Below are 16819 nucleotides of genomic sequence, written 5' to 3' on the forward strand. Positions count from 1 at the left end.
GCCCTGCTGTGGAAGCTCCCTGCTTTTCAGGGTCTCAACCTCTAGATGTTCAAGGTCAAGGAGGAAGTCAGATATGAGTCCATTGTCACCTCAATAGAAAGTCGTTACACTCTTAATAGTCCTTTGAGAAACTACCCCTTTAGGCTTGAGGTAAAGGGGAGAAACGCCCTCGCCTTTCACTTTTGCTGCTCACCATAGAGAATCCCACCCAGTTAAGCTACAGCTCTCTAAAGAAACAGCTTTACAAAGTCACCACCTCCGTATTCTGACATCTTTTGTATCTTTGATCTGGTTGAGAGATCCAAGAGTAACAAATTTTTTCTGTACATTTCTTTGTAAATTTTTCTTATTGATGTTTTATATACACTTTGATGTCGAATATTTTTAGTGCCTCAACTGAATTGAGGCAGAAAAAAATGTTCATTTTAAACATTTTATATGTTTTTTTTCTAAGCATCTTAACTCTATAATTCAACCGAAATTTCTCTGCCACATATGGTATAAGGATAGAATAGGGCTTTCCCCCATATTACTACCCCATTTGCCTAGTCTTATTTGTTGAATAATTCCTCTCATCTTCATTGTTTACAATGCCTTATTATCACATATTAAAATCTTACACATATTAGGGCAATTTCTAGGTTTTCTCTAAGATACCATTGATTAATTTTGTCTCTTTGATAAATAAGTATATAGTATCAAGTTACATGTAAAACATCTTTATATCCATTCTTATAGAAATATATAGAATCTTTTAGGTTTCTATGATAATGTTATTTTTACCAGTGGTTTAAAATTCAGTTAGAAAACCCAAATGTAACAGGAGACATAGATAATGTAAATGTTTTTTATTGAAGTGTCAAATCTGCTAAAAAATTGATATCTAAATTCTTAATTATCATACAAGTTTCTCCCCTTTGTTAGCCTATGCATCACATCGTGAAACTAATCTTTTGCCATAATAATAGGGAGATAGAAACTAGTCTCGGAACAGACTCTATAGTTATTTGTCTGATTTGCAGAGGGAGGTTCTGGAGTAAATTCCAACTATGAACTTCATGTCATTTTTCACCACTGATTTTGTCTAGTTAAATTATCTAGAAAAATATGCGTTGGTCTAAAAGAATTAGGAAAAAGCTTAAGAAACAAAGCCAAAAATGAAATGAATAGCAAGTAGGCTTAAAAGAGATAAAATGTATTCATCTAAGTGAAATTTCCTATTTGGGAATCTGGGTTTGGGCATAACTGACGTTTACATGTAAATCCTGTGAATCTGTGATGCGGGAGGTCATGATGCCTTGGGAAGCAATGGAAGAAAGTAGGAAAAATTTAATTGTTATAAAAGTAATTTTATATAGATCAATAAGTGACTGTAGATATCATATAGCCCTATCTAAGTGTTAAGTGTAAAGAACAAAAACTAACAGTGTGGGACTTCCCTGGTGGTGCAGTGGTTAAGAATCTGCCTGCCAATTCAGGGGACACGGGTTTGAGCCCTGGTCCATGAAGATCCCACATGCCACAGAGCAACTAAGCCCATGTGCCATGACTGCTGAGCCTGTGCTCTAGAGCCCACGAGCCACAACTACTGAGCCTGTGTGCCACAACTACTGAAGCCTGCATGCCTAGAGCCCATGCTCTGCAACAACAGAAGCCACAGCAATGAGAAGCCTGCATACTGCAAGGAAGAGTAGCCCCCACTCGCCACAACTAGAGAAAGCCCATGTGCAGCAATGAAGACCCAATGCAGCCAGAAGTAAATAAAATAAAAAATAAATTAATTTTAAAAAAGAACTGAGGGCTTCCCTGGTGGCGCAGTGGTTGAGAGTTCGCCTGCCGATGCAGGGGACGCGGGTTCGTGCCCCAGTCCGGGAAGATCCCACATGCCGCGGAGCGGCTGGGCCCGTGAGCCATGGCTGCTGAGCCTGCGCGTCCGGAGCCTGTTTTCCGCAGCGGGAGAGGCCACAGCAGTGAGAGGCCCACGTACCGCAAAAAAAAAATAAAAAAAGAACTGATAGTGACTCTTATTTTTAAGTACGTATAAGTTATATATAGTACAAATATAGAACAATATATTATATAAATATATTTTAAAGTTTACACACACCCCTACCAAAGTATTAACAGCAATCTCTTTCATGGGGTGAAATATTGAGGAAAAGGAGTGGTTGAGTGGGATACTCTTTGACTTCTCTTCTCCGTAAACATTCATATTATTTGCAAATTTTCTTTATATTGACAATGTATTCCTTTTGTGTTTTAAAAAGTAAATAATTTTAACAGACAAAATATTTATCTTCCTATTTATTTTCCTTTACTACCCTCATTTCACAGGTAAGGAAGCTGACCAGAGAGGTCAGTGACTTGTCCAGGTTCACAAAGCTTAGTCAGTGGAGTAGCAGGATTAGAATTCAGTCTGGCCTGCTTCTTCTTGATACCGTGTTCTTACTTATACACTTCAGGGTACTTTCATAGAGTGACATAATTCCTAGGGAAATAATGGCTTTTTAATTAACAGTAAGGCTAAGTCCTGTGTGACCAAATTTAACATTTATCTCTCAATTAACTGACTTTATTTTATTACCATGTTTCTAGAACAATACACTGATAAGATGTTAGAGATAAAGGAGGTTATGGACAACGTGCTTGCCAAACAGAAGGCAGAAAGGGATGATTTAGCTAAAAAATACAGGTGAGTGAAAAAAAATATAGGAATGCTTTAGAGTTTTCAGAATTTATCTATTTTTATCTACAATAGGCCTAGAATTTCTTAAGATTACAAATGTTGCTTAGGACCAGAAAAGGACTTTATGAGGTCATCTAATCTATTACCTCCATGAGGAATTATACTTCCTAGAAAGATGTTTTTCTACTTTATTACTTGAAATGTTCAGAAAAGGACATTTTACTATCTTAAAAAGTTGTCTACAGCCATGAATTTTATGAAAGCCTTTCTGGTCATGAATCCCATAAGTAAATTTCTTTCCTTAGTAAACTCACATTTTTTACATTAAAATTTTTTCTTTTATGCTATCACAAATGTTGTTCTTCTAAGCAGTTTAATCATGTATATTTTGTGGTTTTGTGTACTTCTAAACTCTCAGGGTCCTTAAAGAGTTTTATCCTGATTATATTGATTATTTAACTCTTATCCTTTTTTTTGAGAAATTTGTTATATATTTTTTCTTGTTTTGAGCATTATTTTTTTTAGTTTTTCTATTCCTTTTTTCTTTTTTCTTGTGATGAGAACTTTTAAGGTCTACTCTCTTAGCAACTTTCAAATATGTAATACAGTATTATCAACTGTAGACACCATGCTATATATTACACTCCCATGCCTTATTTATTTCATAATGAAATTTATACCTTTTGATTACCTTCACCCATTTCACCCACCTGTCACCTCCACCTCCACCAACCACCAATCTGTTCTCTGTATCTATGCCTTTTTTGTTTTTGTTTTAGCTTCCAAATATCAGTGAGATCATACAGTATTTGTCTTTCCCTGTCTGACTTTTTTCACTTAGCATAGCGCTCTCAGGATCTATCCATGTTGTCACAAACGGCAGGATTTATTTCTTTTTTATGGCTGAATAATATTCCTTTATATATGTGTGTCTTCATACTAATGTTGCTAGTAGCCTTAAAATCTTGTAATCTAAAGAGCACTTGTGGGCTTCCCTGGTGGCGCAGTGGTTGAGAGTCCGCCTGCCGATGCAGGGGACACGGGTTCGTGTCCCGGTCCGGGTAGATCCCACATGCCGTGGAGCGGCTGGGCCCGTGAGCCATGGCCGCTGAGCCTGTGCGTCCGGAGCCTGTGCTCCGCAACGGGAGAGGCCACAACAGTGAGAGGCCCGCGTACCGCAAAAAAAAAAAAAATAAAAAAAAAAATAATAATAAAGAGCACTTGTATTTTCTGTCTGAACTCTGTTTCACATAGTCTTAAATGTGATATTAATTTCTTCTTTCTTCTCCTCTATCTATCCAGCTTCTTGCATTTTATACTACCAGTTATTTACTAATCTTATTTCTTCTTGATGCTTCTTCCACTTACATCCACTACTTGCTTTAACATCCAGTTGGTTTGGAGTTCAGTACCAACAACTCTAAACTGTGTTAGGAGAGACAAGTGTCTATACTATTGCTTTCTCTTAAAACAGCTGCTCTAAAAAGATGGTCCCTGAGGATCCCTGAGACCATTTCAAGGGGTCTAAGAAGTCAAAAACATTTTTATAATAACATTAAGATGTTACTTGCCCTCTTTTGCTCTCATTTTCTCATAAGTGTACAGTGGAATTTTCTAGAGGCCACATGGTGTGTGATGATATCACCACTCTAATAGCTAATGGAATGTGCAGTTGTGTAGTCTTGTGTTTTAAAATTTTCTGTCTTATTTTCTAAAACAGTAAATATTGATAGATATAACTCAAATAAACAAAAGCTCTTTGCATTCCTTAATAATTTTTAAGAGTATAAAAAAAAGTCCTGAAACCAAAAAATTTGAGAGCTACTGGAAACAATGTGTCCAATATCCTGAAGATCAGTGTGGAATAGGTGAGTATAACCAAAAGACAGGTGTGGATGAGCCAGTTTCCTCCCATTCAGTCTTCAAGCCCCTGAGAGATTTGGTTTAAGGAGGGCACACAGGATAATGCTTATCTGGGTAGTCACTTCAAAGTACCTCACTACAGATTCAAAGTACAATTATTGGCTTGGCCAAAAAGTTCATTCGGGTTTTTCCATAACATCTTGTGGAAAAACCCAAATGAGCTTTTTGGCCAACCCAATACGATAAGTACTTGATGAATTGACATTTCTCAGGTCTAGCTTACTTATAATTATTCACAAAACAATCTCAGTCCTCCATAACTAGGGGAATTTGGGTGGAACTTACTCCCAAATTTTACTTCTTGATACACCATTTCACTGTAAACCGGTAAGCGAATTCCAAACTTAAAGAATGGTGTTGCTCCTTGGCCATCAATTTATACCTTCCAACTAAAGGACTACTAGGTATCTAGATAAACAACCCAAGTTTTGTTTCTCTTTTAAGGCTGACTCACAACTGATAAGTAATGATGTGAATATAAATGTGGATAACCACACTGTCACCTCCTAAAAAAGGCAAACTTATTTACCTCAAGTAAAGCAACAGTTTCCTCTCAAAGAATATACATTGCAAAGATAGACTCTTGTGTACTTTGAGCTGATTAAATTGACACAAAGTATAAAATCTAAATGATTGCTAAAAAAAAAGTTTTCTACTGTTTTTGTATTTTTTCCTTTCTGTTTCTTCCTACAGGGTGTCCATAGAGTCATTTAAGCATGGAGTCCTGAGAGAACAACTAGCTAACTTGGCCACAAGGCAGAAGAGCCTTTTACTTGTAGCAAAAAAACAGAAAAAAATAAGCCAGAAAATTCAGAACTATAAGAATGTTACATCTTTGTCTGGTCTTAGTTTCAAGAAGCTGCCATTGAGCTCAGAAATCTCTAATGAAAAGGACAGCCAAGAGTTTACTAGTCTGGAAAATTCAGTACAGCCCCAGTCATGTTCAGTTTCTCCTGTCAGCCTTGTTTGTGGAAGCATGCAGGAAACACAGTTGTCTTGGGAAATCTGGCATGACAACCAAAATACCAACACTTGTCTAAATTCAAAGACAGTGAGAAGAGAAGAATTTTCTGGAAATGAACTGAATTCTAAACAAAGTGTCAGTGACTGTACCTTAGATAGATTATCAAAATCCAGACTTTCAGATGGCACTAAGAAGATTAAATTACAATCCCAACCTATTTCTTTTATTGCTCAAGCGGAATATTCACAAAAAGAAAATGATCTTACAGATACTACAGCCAAAGGGCATGAGTCCTTTAGTCCTTCAGCAGTAACTGGCACATTAAAGATTTCAGAAACCGCAAGTGTATTTGCCCACAATGATGCCAATCCATCAACTGTTATTTGTGATCAGGCTCTTTCCAATTGTGATCCAAAAAAAGGAAACAGGAAAACAGCTTCCCAGCAACCACATAGGGGGACATCAGAATCCCTGGTACATCAAGGGATTGATGTCTTTGGCAGTAATACGGGGCATCAGGTGAAACCTTATCTTAGAAAATCAGCTCTTGCTGTTCCACATGCAAGTGATAGTCAGAGCTCCTCCTCCTCTGGGTCTGGCCGTCAACATACTGTAAAAAATCCTTCAAAATACAGCACAACTCCTAAAAAATGCATGCAGATAAAGGATCTGATATTGCTAGGAAGAATTAATCCGGGAAATAATATTCTGGAATTCAAAACACAGGTATCCTTTTTTTTTCTCTAAAATTATGTAAATTTTATAAGTAAGTGAGTAAATGTTGCTGTTACATAGTGTCAGTGTTTAGCTCTAATTAGGGGAATAGGGTTTGGCTGGGCTTCTTGAATGGAGAGACTTAACCATTATATCTTAGCAAGTGAAATCATGCTTCTAAAATTGCCCTGTACATTTTAGTCACAAGCACCTTTAGGCTCTCAGACCAGAATTAGTTTTACTGCAGCAGGAAGGATTTAAGAACAAAATAAAAATGATAAATTGGACCTGTGTTTGGTTCCAAAGTTTTGGGAACTACCAGTGTGTACTGCTGAAGCTTCCCCTAATATGGGTTAAGTATAAACTCATCTTCCATAGTAGCTCAATTTAGAAACAGAAAGTGACTTGTGTTGGGTAAATATAACTCAATTAAAACAATATCACATATGCATAATAACAGAAGAGGAAAAAAAAGGTTCTGCTAGAAATGCCTACAAAGGAGGCTTCCTTTCCCTTTCTCCCCCATTCATTTTTTGAAAGAGGATATAAGAGTGGCAGAGATTGCAGGGTCCTGGAATGCTGCTTTGCTTGTGGACCAATCCAACAGAAAACCAATTCAAGCTAATTGGAATTTAATCTAAATGACCCCTTTTTTCAACCCTTTCCACTTCTGGATTATAAGACTTTTCCTAGTTAATAAGCTTTATTTATAAGTTAGGAGCAAAAAAATTTAATTTCAAAGCTTCAAACTATAGTTTAAACACTAAATTAGCAGCTTGATCTCAGATCCCTCTAGATGTTCCTGTTTGCTTGCCTGTCAACCAATTTATTGCTAAGTAGTGCCTACTTCACATTAGCCAAAGCAACTCAAATTTCAGTTATTAATTGGTTACATTAACTAAAATTTTGACAGCTGTGGTTACTCCTCTGGATCAGCAATGATAAAATTCTAATATGATTTTTTGTATTTCAGCTATTTTTAACAGCTTTATTGAGATATAATTGATATACAATATGCTACACGTATTTATATAATTTGACAAGTTTTGATGTATGCACATATGCAAAGTATAAAGTAAATGATTGCTAAAAAAAAAAAGTTTTCTACTGTTTTTGTATTTTTTCCTCTTTCTTCCTACAGGGTGTCCATAGAGTCATTTAAGCATATTGGTCTGTAGTTTTCTTGTGTTGTCTTTGGTTTTGGTCTCAGAGTAATACTGGTCTCACAGAATGAATTCCAAAGTGTTTCCTTCCCTTCTATTTTTTGGAAGAGTTTGTGAATTGGTATTAAGTCTTTTTTAAATGTTTTCTAGTAATCAGCAGTAAAACCATCTGTACCTGGGCTTTTTTGTTGTTGTTGATAGTTTTTTGATTATTAATTCAGTGTCTACTTTTTATAGTTTTTTTTTCAGATTGTCTATTTCTTCTTGAGTCAGTTTTGGTAGTTTGTATCTTTCTAGGAATTTGCTCATTTCATCTAATTTATTGGCATACAGTTGTTCATAGTGTCTCTTATAGTCCTTTTTATTTCTATAAGGTCAGTAGTAATGTCCACATTTTCATTTTTGCTCTTAGTAATTTGAGTCTTCCCTCTTGCTTTTCTTGGTTAATCTAGCTAAAGGTTTGTCAATTTTATTAATCTTTTCAAAGAACCAATTTTGATTTTTTTAATTTTCTCTATTTTTCTATTGCATGTTTTACTTTTTTCCACTTTAATATTTACTGTTTCCTTCCTTCTGCTTGCTTTATGTTTAGTTTGCTGTTCTCTTTCCAGTGTGTTTTGTGTAAGTTTAGGTTATTGACATGAGATCTTTCATCTTTTTCAATATAGGCATTTACACCAATAAATTTCCCTCTAACCCACTGCTTTTACTGCATCCCATAAGTTTCAGTATGTTTTGCTTTCATTTTCATTCATCTCAAAGTATTTTCTCATTTACCTTTTGATTACTTCTTTAACCCATTGGTTATGTTGTTTGAGTTCCACATAATTGTGAGTTTCTCATTTTTTTGTTATTAATTTCTAATTTCATTCCATTGCTCTTAGAGAACCTACTTTGTATTATTTGGGTCCTTTTAAATTTTCTGAGACTTATTTTGTGGCTTAGATAGTGTATAGCCTGTGCTAGAGAATGTCCCATGTGTACTTGAGAAGAATGTATATATTCTATCATTAGGAGAAGTTTTCTATAGATGCCTGTTCAGTCTACTTAGTTTATATAGTGTTGCTCAAGTTTTCTCTTTCCCTTTTGTGATATTATTATATATATTATTGATATATCTGTAAATGTTATAAACCCAATAATTCATTGTTATAATTATTACTTTATAAAATTTTGTGACCCTTTTTTTTTTTTTTTTTGTGGTGTGCAGGCCTCTCACTGTTGTGGCCTCTCCCATTGTGGAGCACAGGCTCCGGACGTGCAGGCTCAGTGGCCATGGCTCACGGGCCCAGCCGCACCACGGCATGTGGGATCTTTCCGGACCGGGGCACGAACCCGTGTCCCCTGCATCAGCAGGCAGACTCTCAACCACTGCACCACCAGGGAAGCCCCTAAAGTTTTTTGACTTTTAAAGGAGCTGAGGAGAAGAAAGGAGAGCAAGTTTATATTTATAACTTTTGATATATTAACCTTCTTATTTATCCTTTCTGGTTCTCTTCATTTGTTCCTGTGGATTTGAGTTACCATATGGAGTCGTTTTCTTAGCCCAGTAAAACTTCTTCCACCCACCTCCTTTGTGCTTTTGCAAATATATATGTATTATATCCCTATTGTTTTGTACAATTGTTTTAAAAACCAGTTAAGGGACTTCCCTGGTGGCTCAGTGGTTAGGACTACACGCTCCCAATGCGGGGGTCTTGGGTTCAATCCCTGGTCAGGGAACTAGATCCCACATGCATGCTGCAACTAAGAGTTCACATGCCACAACTAAGGAGCCCACGAGCCGCAACTAAAGACCCAGTGCAACCAAATAAATAAATAAATAAATTTAAAATAAATAAATAAATAAATAAATAAAAATAAAAACCAGTTAAGCAAAGAAAGAAGAAATGTGCATTTATACTGTCTTTTATAATATGTGATTACTTTTACTAATGCTCTTTGTTTTTCCATGTGGATTCATATTACCATTTGGGGGTCACTTGATTTCAACCTCAAGAACTTCCTTTAGTATTTTTTGTAAGGCAGGTCTGCTAGCAACAAATTTTCTCAACAGAGGTCTTTACATCACCTTTATTTTTGAAAGATTTGCTGAAAATAGGATTCTTGGTTACAGGTTTTTCTTTGTGTACTTTGAGTGTGTTATTCCACTGCTTCTGGCTTTCATTGTTTCTGATAGTCAGTTGTTAATCTTTTTGGGTTTACCTTGTAAGTGATGAGTCATTTTTCACTTGCTTCTTTCAATAATTTCTTATTGTCTTTGACTTTCAGTATTTTTACTATGTATCAATTTATGGCTCTCTTTGTGTTTATCCTTATTGGACGTCATCGAGCTTCCTGAATATGTAGATTAATGTTTTTCAATAAATTTGGGAAATTTTTAGCCATTATTTCTTCAAATATTTTTTCTGCTCCTTTCTCCTTTCCTTTTGGTACTCCCATTATGCATATGTTGGTGTGCTTAATGGTGTCCCACATTTCTCTGAAGCTTTTTCTTTTTTCTTCACTCTTTTTTCTTTTCTTCCTCAGCTTACATAATCTCTATTGATCTCTCTTCAAGTTTACTAATTCTTTCTTCTGACATTGAAAATCTGTTGAGCCTCTCTATTAAGTTTTTCATTTTAGTTACTGAACTTTTCAACTCCATAACTTCTTTTTGTTTCCTTGTTTTTCTTTTTGTTTTTTTTTTTTTGTGGTACGCGGGCCTCTCACTGTTGTGGCCTCTCCTGTTGCAGAGCACAGGCTCCGGACGCTCAGGCTCAGCGGCCATGGCTCACGGGCCTAGCCGCTTTGCGGCATGTGGGATCTTCCCGGACCGGGGCATGAACCCGTGTCCCCTGCACCAGCAGGCGGACTCTCAACCACTGCGCCACCAGGGAAGCCCTAAATGGCTCTTTTGAAGTCTTTGTTAAATCTAACACCTGGTCATTCTCACAGGCAGTTTATGTTGCTTTTTCGTTAGTTTATTTTGCTGTATGTGTCATACTTCCTGTTTCTTCACATGTCTCATAATTTTTTGTTGGAACTGGACATTTTAGATATTTTAGAGTAGGTAATGTATTGTAGCAAGTCTGTATATTGATCCCCATCTTCTCTTACATTTGTTACTGTTCCCAGGCAAAATATTTGTGCCATGGCTCTGGAGCTTAGGGCAGGAACATGGCAACTTCTCTCTGAATGATACCCCTGCTTTAGGATCTGAGCATTTAGTGGAAAGGGGCACACTAGCCTCTTGCATTTTCAACTTGCCTCTCCTGACATGAAACCACCACCTTACAAACCAGGGCAAGTGTGAGCAGGACCCCAATAGTCTCAGTAGCACCTTGCCAAAGATAGAGACTCTGTCTCACCAGTACAGGTTAAACTGAAGAAAAGAACCCCCACCTCTTGGCTGCACTTGCCCACAACTTGGACTTAGCAACAGATAGCTGAGGCAGGATGAGAAGTATTTATGTCTTACCCCTACCAAGAAGGTAGCCCTCTGACTGGCAGTTTTAGGGAGAGAGAGCCCTGTGCTCTTGGCTGTAGCAGTCAAGGGGAGTCTCCACCTCACTGCAGGGGGAGGAAGGAAGCAGTCTTGGTTCAAATATCACTGTTTCTCACATTTTTTCAACCTACTTTTCATAGATTTTGTTGAATAGATGTGTCTTCACTTACTGCATGCCCTTATGACCATTTTCAACAACTTAAAATTTTTTTTAATAGTTTTTACCTGGAAGTGGATCCTCATACTGTCATGCCAGAAGTCAATTCTAGAATACTACATTCAATGTGACTTTTTATATAGTTAGTTTAAATCTGTCATGTGGTATTTGTTTTCTATTTCTCTTATCTCTCTTTGTTCCTTTTTTCATCTTTTTATGCTTTATCCCCTTTGTTCATTTATGAGCTATAACTTTCTTTTTTTTTTTTTTTTTTTTGACCACACTGTGCATCTTGTGGGATCTTAGTTCCCCAACCAGGGATTGAACCCGGGCTGCAGCAGTGAAAGAGCCGAGTCTCAACCACTGGACCGCCAGGGAACTCCCAGCTATAACTTTGTATTTTAGTTCTGCCTTGAGAGTTTATGGCATCTGTTTCTAACTTCTCACAATCTACCTTTAAGTGATATTATACCACTTCATGTATACTGTTGGTTGGGCCAAAAGGTTTGTTCATTTTTTTCCTTAAGATGGCTCTAGTAGCACTTAGTTGTCTTTAACTTCATTTGAAACAATTGTATGTGACAATAGATTGTATGTGACAGCTGTCATATCAGTGTGCATTTAAAAAAAGACTTATCAAAACTGGTAAATTTTTGTGTAGACATTTTAATATTGAAGGTGGAAGAAAAAAAGCAACACTTTCAGCATATTATGCTTTATTATTTCAAGAAGGGTTAAAACACAACTGAAATGCACAAAAAGATTTGTGCAGTGTATGGAGAACGTGCTGTGACTGATCAAATGCGTCAAAAGTGGTTTGTGAAGTTTTGTGCTGGAGATTTCTCGCTGGACGATGCTCCAGGGTTTGTTGAACTTCTTGAATCTCTGGTTTTATCATTGCCTCAAATTTGGAAAAATTTCAGCCATTATTTCTTCAAATATTTTTTCTTCCCTCCCCTTGTTTTTGAATTCCCGTTACATATATATTAGGCTGCTTAAAATCATTCCACAACTCACTGTGATGATCTTATTTTAAATTCTCTTTTCTCTGGGTTTTTTATGCCATTCCTATTCCTGTGTCTTTGAATTCACTAATCTTTTTGTTTGCAGTGTCTGATCTGTTAATATCATCCAGTGTATTTTTCATTTCATATGTTGTAATTTTCATCTCTAGAAGCTTGATTTGAGTCTTCTTTTATATCTTCCGTGTCTCCATGTAACATTTGGAACATGTGGAATATGATTATAATAGCTATTTAATGTCCTTATCTGCTAATTCTAACATCTTTGAGAGTTCTCAGTCATTTTCAATTGATTGCTTTCTCTCCTCCCTATGGATTTATTTTCCTACCTGTTTCTAGGCCTGTTAATTTTTTATTGGATCCCAGAATTGTGAAATTTATCTTGTTGGATGCCAGATATGTTTTTATTCTTAAAAATATTTTTGATATTTGTTCTAGAATATAGCTAATTTACACAGAAACAGTTTTATCCTTTTGGGTCTTGCTTTTACAATTTGTTAGGCAGGATTTGAGCAGTGTTCAGTCTAAGGCTAATTATATCCCACTACAGAGGCAAGACACTTCTGTGTACCTCCCAATGCCCCATCAGTTTTGAGGGTTTTGTAGTCTTACTATTGGGAACAGGTGCTATTTCTGCCCTTTGAGAATGCCAGAGAATGCCATTACCTCTAATTCTTTCAAGTAGTTCTTTTCCCAGGCTTGGGTAATTTCCTCACACACATGGCCAATCACAGCTCAGCGGAATACTTAAAAAGGACCCCCTGAAGATCTGCAGAGTTCTCTCTCTATATATTTCTCTCTTCTTCAGTACTCTGTCCTGCAAACTCTAGCCATCATGCCTCCCTAGACTATGCTCTGTCTATTCAACTCAGAATCCACGGGTTTTGCCTGGATGCCCTCTCCCTGTACCATGACCTGGAAACTCTCAAGGCAGTGAGTTGGGACAATTGTAGGGCTCACCTCATTAGTTTCTCATTTCTCAGGATCACTGTACTTTTTCCCCTGATGTTTGGTATCTTGGAAACCATTGTTTCATATATTTAGTTTGCCATTTTTTTTGGTTGTGTCATGTGTTAGGGTAAATCTGGTCCCTGTTGCTTCATCATGGACAGAAGCAGAAGTTCATATATTTCAGATATTAATCCTAATTTTTGTTCTATTTTTCACTTCAGGAGACTACCCATAAAGCCAGTGTTTTATTGAATGGCAAAATTAAGGTAGAAAATGGTCAGATTTATCAAAACCCAGTCATCTGGCTCAAGGATCTTCTAGGAGCTGACAGTTACGTGACCTGGAATTATGCTTGGAGTAAGGTGGGTCACTCTTAAGTTTATCTTTAACTTCATATTCAAATGGAAAGGTACATATTTTTTGATGATAAAACTATTTCCTTTTTTTAAGGAATTTGAAAGTTCTCCAAATTAGTTTTGTCCTCATGCATCCCTTCTGCGGTGTGCTACATGCTTTCTCCCACAATTCCTATTTGCCAGAATTCCCCACAGCAGGATTGCACAGCTAACTGAGCCTCTCCTTCCTTGTTACTCACCTAGTCTGAGAAAATTGAATGCCCCCGATCTTCCCCTCTTGTCCCTGCCACCTCACCTCCACAGTGATTGCAGGTCCCTGTGACTCCACAGAGAAAATTTGGAACCACTGGTGAATTGATAATTTAATTAATATGTTACTAATATTCTGATAAAATAAAGCAAAATCTTCCCCTAAAGACGAAAGTTATGATAAAGGGGCCTAAGACACACAGAAGTTATGGTGCACTTTTATGTTTGAACATAGTCTTATCCATGAATTTCTAGCCTCCCAAAAAAATATTTCTGAATTTTTATTCAGACTTCCCAGACTTAGTGGTCTCCCCCTCAGTTCTGACTTCTGAGTTATAAGCCCAGTTTAATAACCAATTGAAGAGTATCGATGACTGACACCCTTGAGGTCCAGTGATCAGCCACCTCCAGATGTCCATGGCACCCCTTCAGGGAACAGTATTGCAGTGATTCACCCAGAAAAGTGTGAGTCATCAGACAGTCACCATTACTGTTTCACAGAATTGCAAATACCTTCAACCTCCACTAGCCATTACAGTAAGTCTCAGTGCACCAGTAATAGAAGGTGGTTTCCTCTCTTGTTTTTTGTCCAACTCAGCTCTGCCCACTCTCTTTCCTAGCTCCTATCTCAGTCTTAGTCCCTAAACCCTGCATTCTGGTCTCCTAGACCTCTGTTGCAGGTGCTTCCAGAACAGTGTTTCAGTTCCTTCACTTACATGAGCACATTTTAAATTTTCTCTGCTTTATATTATAGTCTCTCTGTGTTCCTTTTTTCCTGTATTATTATTTTTTTTTCCCACCACTGGAGTCACCAGGCCGTCTGCTTTCAATTCAACCGCCTAATCCTTTCCATGGATTCATAAATCATATTTGCATGTTAGTAATTAACATTTTACCCATGGAAATCCCTTTTTATTACAAAGTTTCTTAAATTCATGATAGATGATATTGTTTTGCTGAAACTGAATCTATGCTCACAGTGTGAATATGGTACTAATTTGTAGCTTAGGTTCTTTTGAGCTTAACATGCCTGTGGCCCACTGATGATGACTCAGTCCTCCCACTCTTTTTCTCTGTTGGAACTACTGCATTTTCTGCTTTTGAATAGCTGGCTGTGATATCATTTGGCTCTCACTCTGTACTTATATGCCTCATTTACATATCACATTGCCTCTGGTCTTTTCTCATTAGCCATGTCAATTGGAGTCATATTGTTTAACATCTATGTGATAGTGAAGCCAAATACAAATGTGGGCACTAAAATTAGGGCAATTCTTGGGTATAAGATACTCATACAGATTATCTGAGCAAGCTTAGATTTTTTAAAAATTATCCTAAAAATGGAAATAGTTTCAAAAATTACGGTAGGATACTCATGTACTTCTAGTAAATACCACAAGCTGAGAAACACTGCCCCAGTGAGTTTGTTTACAATTTTTTAAAGCCTCTTTTAAAATTTACCACAGTAACCTCTACCCCTCTTGTCTTGGGGTAACTCCTGAATTCACAGTCACTTCTTGTTAGGAGCTTTTTGCTACCTCGGTAAATGTGAACATTTCTACTGACTAGTTCCTAGTACAGTGGTGGGGCTATAGAGCCAGGACTGGTTGGTTGTCAGGCAAGAAATGCCAGAAAACTAGGTCTTGTCCTACATCAGACAGAATGACACAGCCACTAGACACGGAGATGACTCACACCTCGTACCCAAACAGCTGAGCTGCTGTACAGCTTTGCCAAGGGAATCCTCATGCGTACTCCACTGGACATCACTCACTCCTCTTGCCGCTTCAGTCTCCTGAAGTGACCTAGTGCCTGTTCAGTTTGAGTTCTATTCATTGTTATCCTTGTTCATTAAATCACTCCTACCTTGTGGAAAATAGATTTTTAACTCAGTGGATTTTCTTAAAGCTGTGTTCTTTGAATTTGTGAATTATCCCTGGTGATGTCTGGGGCCTATGGGGACTCATGACCTCTAAGGCTACTAAGGTAAAATTTTACCCAGCACTAACTGATAAAAATATACTTTAAATCTGAGACATAGGTGAAAACATACTGAGCCTACACATTGATGAGTGCATAAGGTGTGTTGGATATTGTCAGGGTGATAATGTGAACAAAATCCATTCTTTCTTCTTTTTATATACTTGCAGGTAAACTTTATTATTTCTGAGGTATAGCTGATTTCGGCTGTACAACATAGTCATTCAAAATCTTCATAGATTATACTTAAATTTATTATAAAATATTGGCGATATTCCCTGTGCTGTACAATATATCCTCATAGCTTATTTATTTTATACATAGTAGTTTGTACCTCTTAATCTCCTACCCCTATCTTGCCCTTCTTCCCTCTCCACCCTGGTAACCACTAGTTTATTTTCTCTATCTGTGTCTGTTTCTATTTTGTTATATTCATTCATTTTATTTTTTAGATTCCACATATAAGTGATAACAGAGTATTTGTCTTTCTCTGTCTGACTTATTTCATGTAGCATAATACCCTCCAGGTCCATCCATGTTGTTGCAGATGGCAAGTTTACATTCTTTTTTATGGCTGAGTGATATTCCATTGTACATATATACCACATCTTCTTTATCCATTCATCTGTTGATGGGCACTTAGGTTGCTTTCATATCTTGGCAACTGTAAATAATGCTTCTGTGAACATTGGGTGCATGTACCTTTTCAAATTGGTGTTTTTGTTTTTGTTTTCAGATATATACCCAGGACTGGAATTGCTGAATCATATGACAGTTCTATTTTTAGTTTTTTGAGAAACCTCCATACTGTTTTCCACTGTGGCTGCACCAATATACATTCCCACCAACAGCATACAAAAGGGTTCCCCTTTCTCCACAGCCTTGCCAACATTTGTTATTTGTGTTCTTTTTGATGATAGCCATTCTCACAGGTGTGAGGTGATACCTCATTGTGGTTTTGATTTTCATTTTTCTGATGATTAGCAGTGTCGAACATCTTTTCATGTGACTGTTGGCCATCTGTATGTCTTCTTTGGAAAAATTTCTATTCAGGTCTTCTGCCCATTTTTTGACCAGGCTGTTTGTTTTTTGATATTGAGTTGTATGAGCTGTTTATATATTTTGGATATTACCCCCTTAATACTTTCAAATAGTTATATCATTTGC

General features: G+C 37.0%; 1 protein-coding gene across 1 annotated transcript in view; it reads left to right on the forward strand.

The window, feature by feature from the left end:
• ANKRD31 (ankyrin repeat domain 31) overlaps positions 1-16819 on the forward strand; it is a gene marked incomplete at both ends in the record, with an annotated part of 136274 nt that overhangs the window by 96677 nt on the left and 22778 nt on the right. Inside the window, 3 exons of the mRNA XM_079702042.1 lie at positions 2596-2692; positions 5303-6299; positions 13289-13429. Coding sequence (XP_079558168.1) covers positions 2596-2692; positions 5303-6299; positions 13289-13429 — 1235 coding nt within the window. The remainder of the gene's footprint in view (positions 1-2595; positions 2693-5302; positions 6300-13288; positions 13430-16819) is intronic.

This window comes from Hyperoodon ampullatus (assembly GCF_949752795.1).
Source record: "Hyperoodon ampullatus genome assembly, chromosome: 4".
Taxonomy (NCBI): domain Eukaryota; kingdom Metazoa; phylum Chordata; class Mammalia; order Artiodactyla; family Ziphiidae; genus Hyperoodon; species Hyperoodon ampullatus.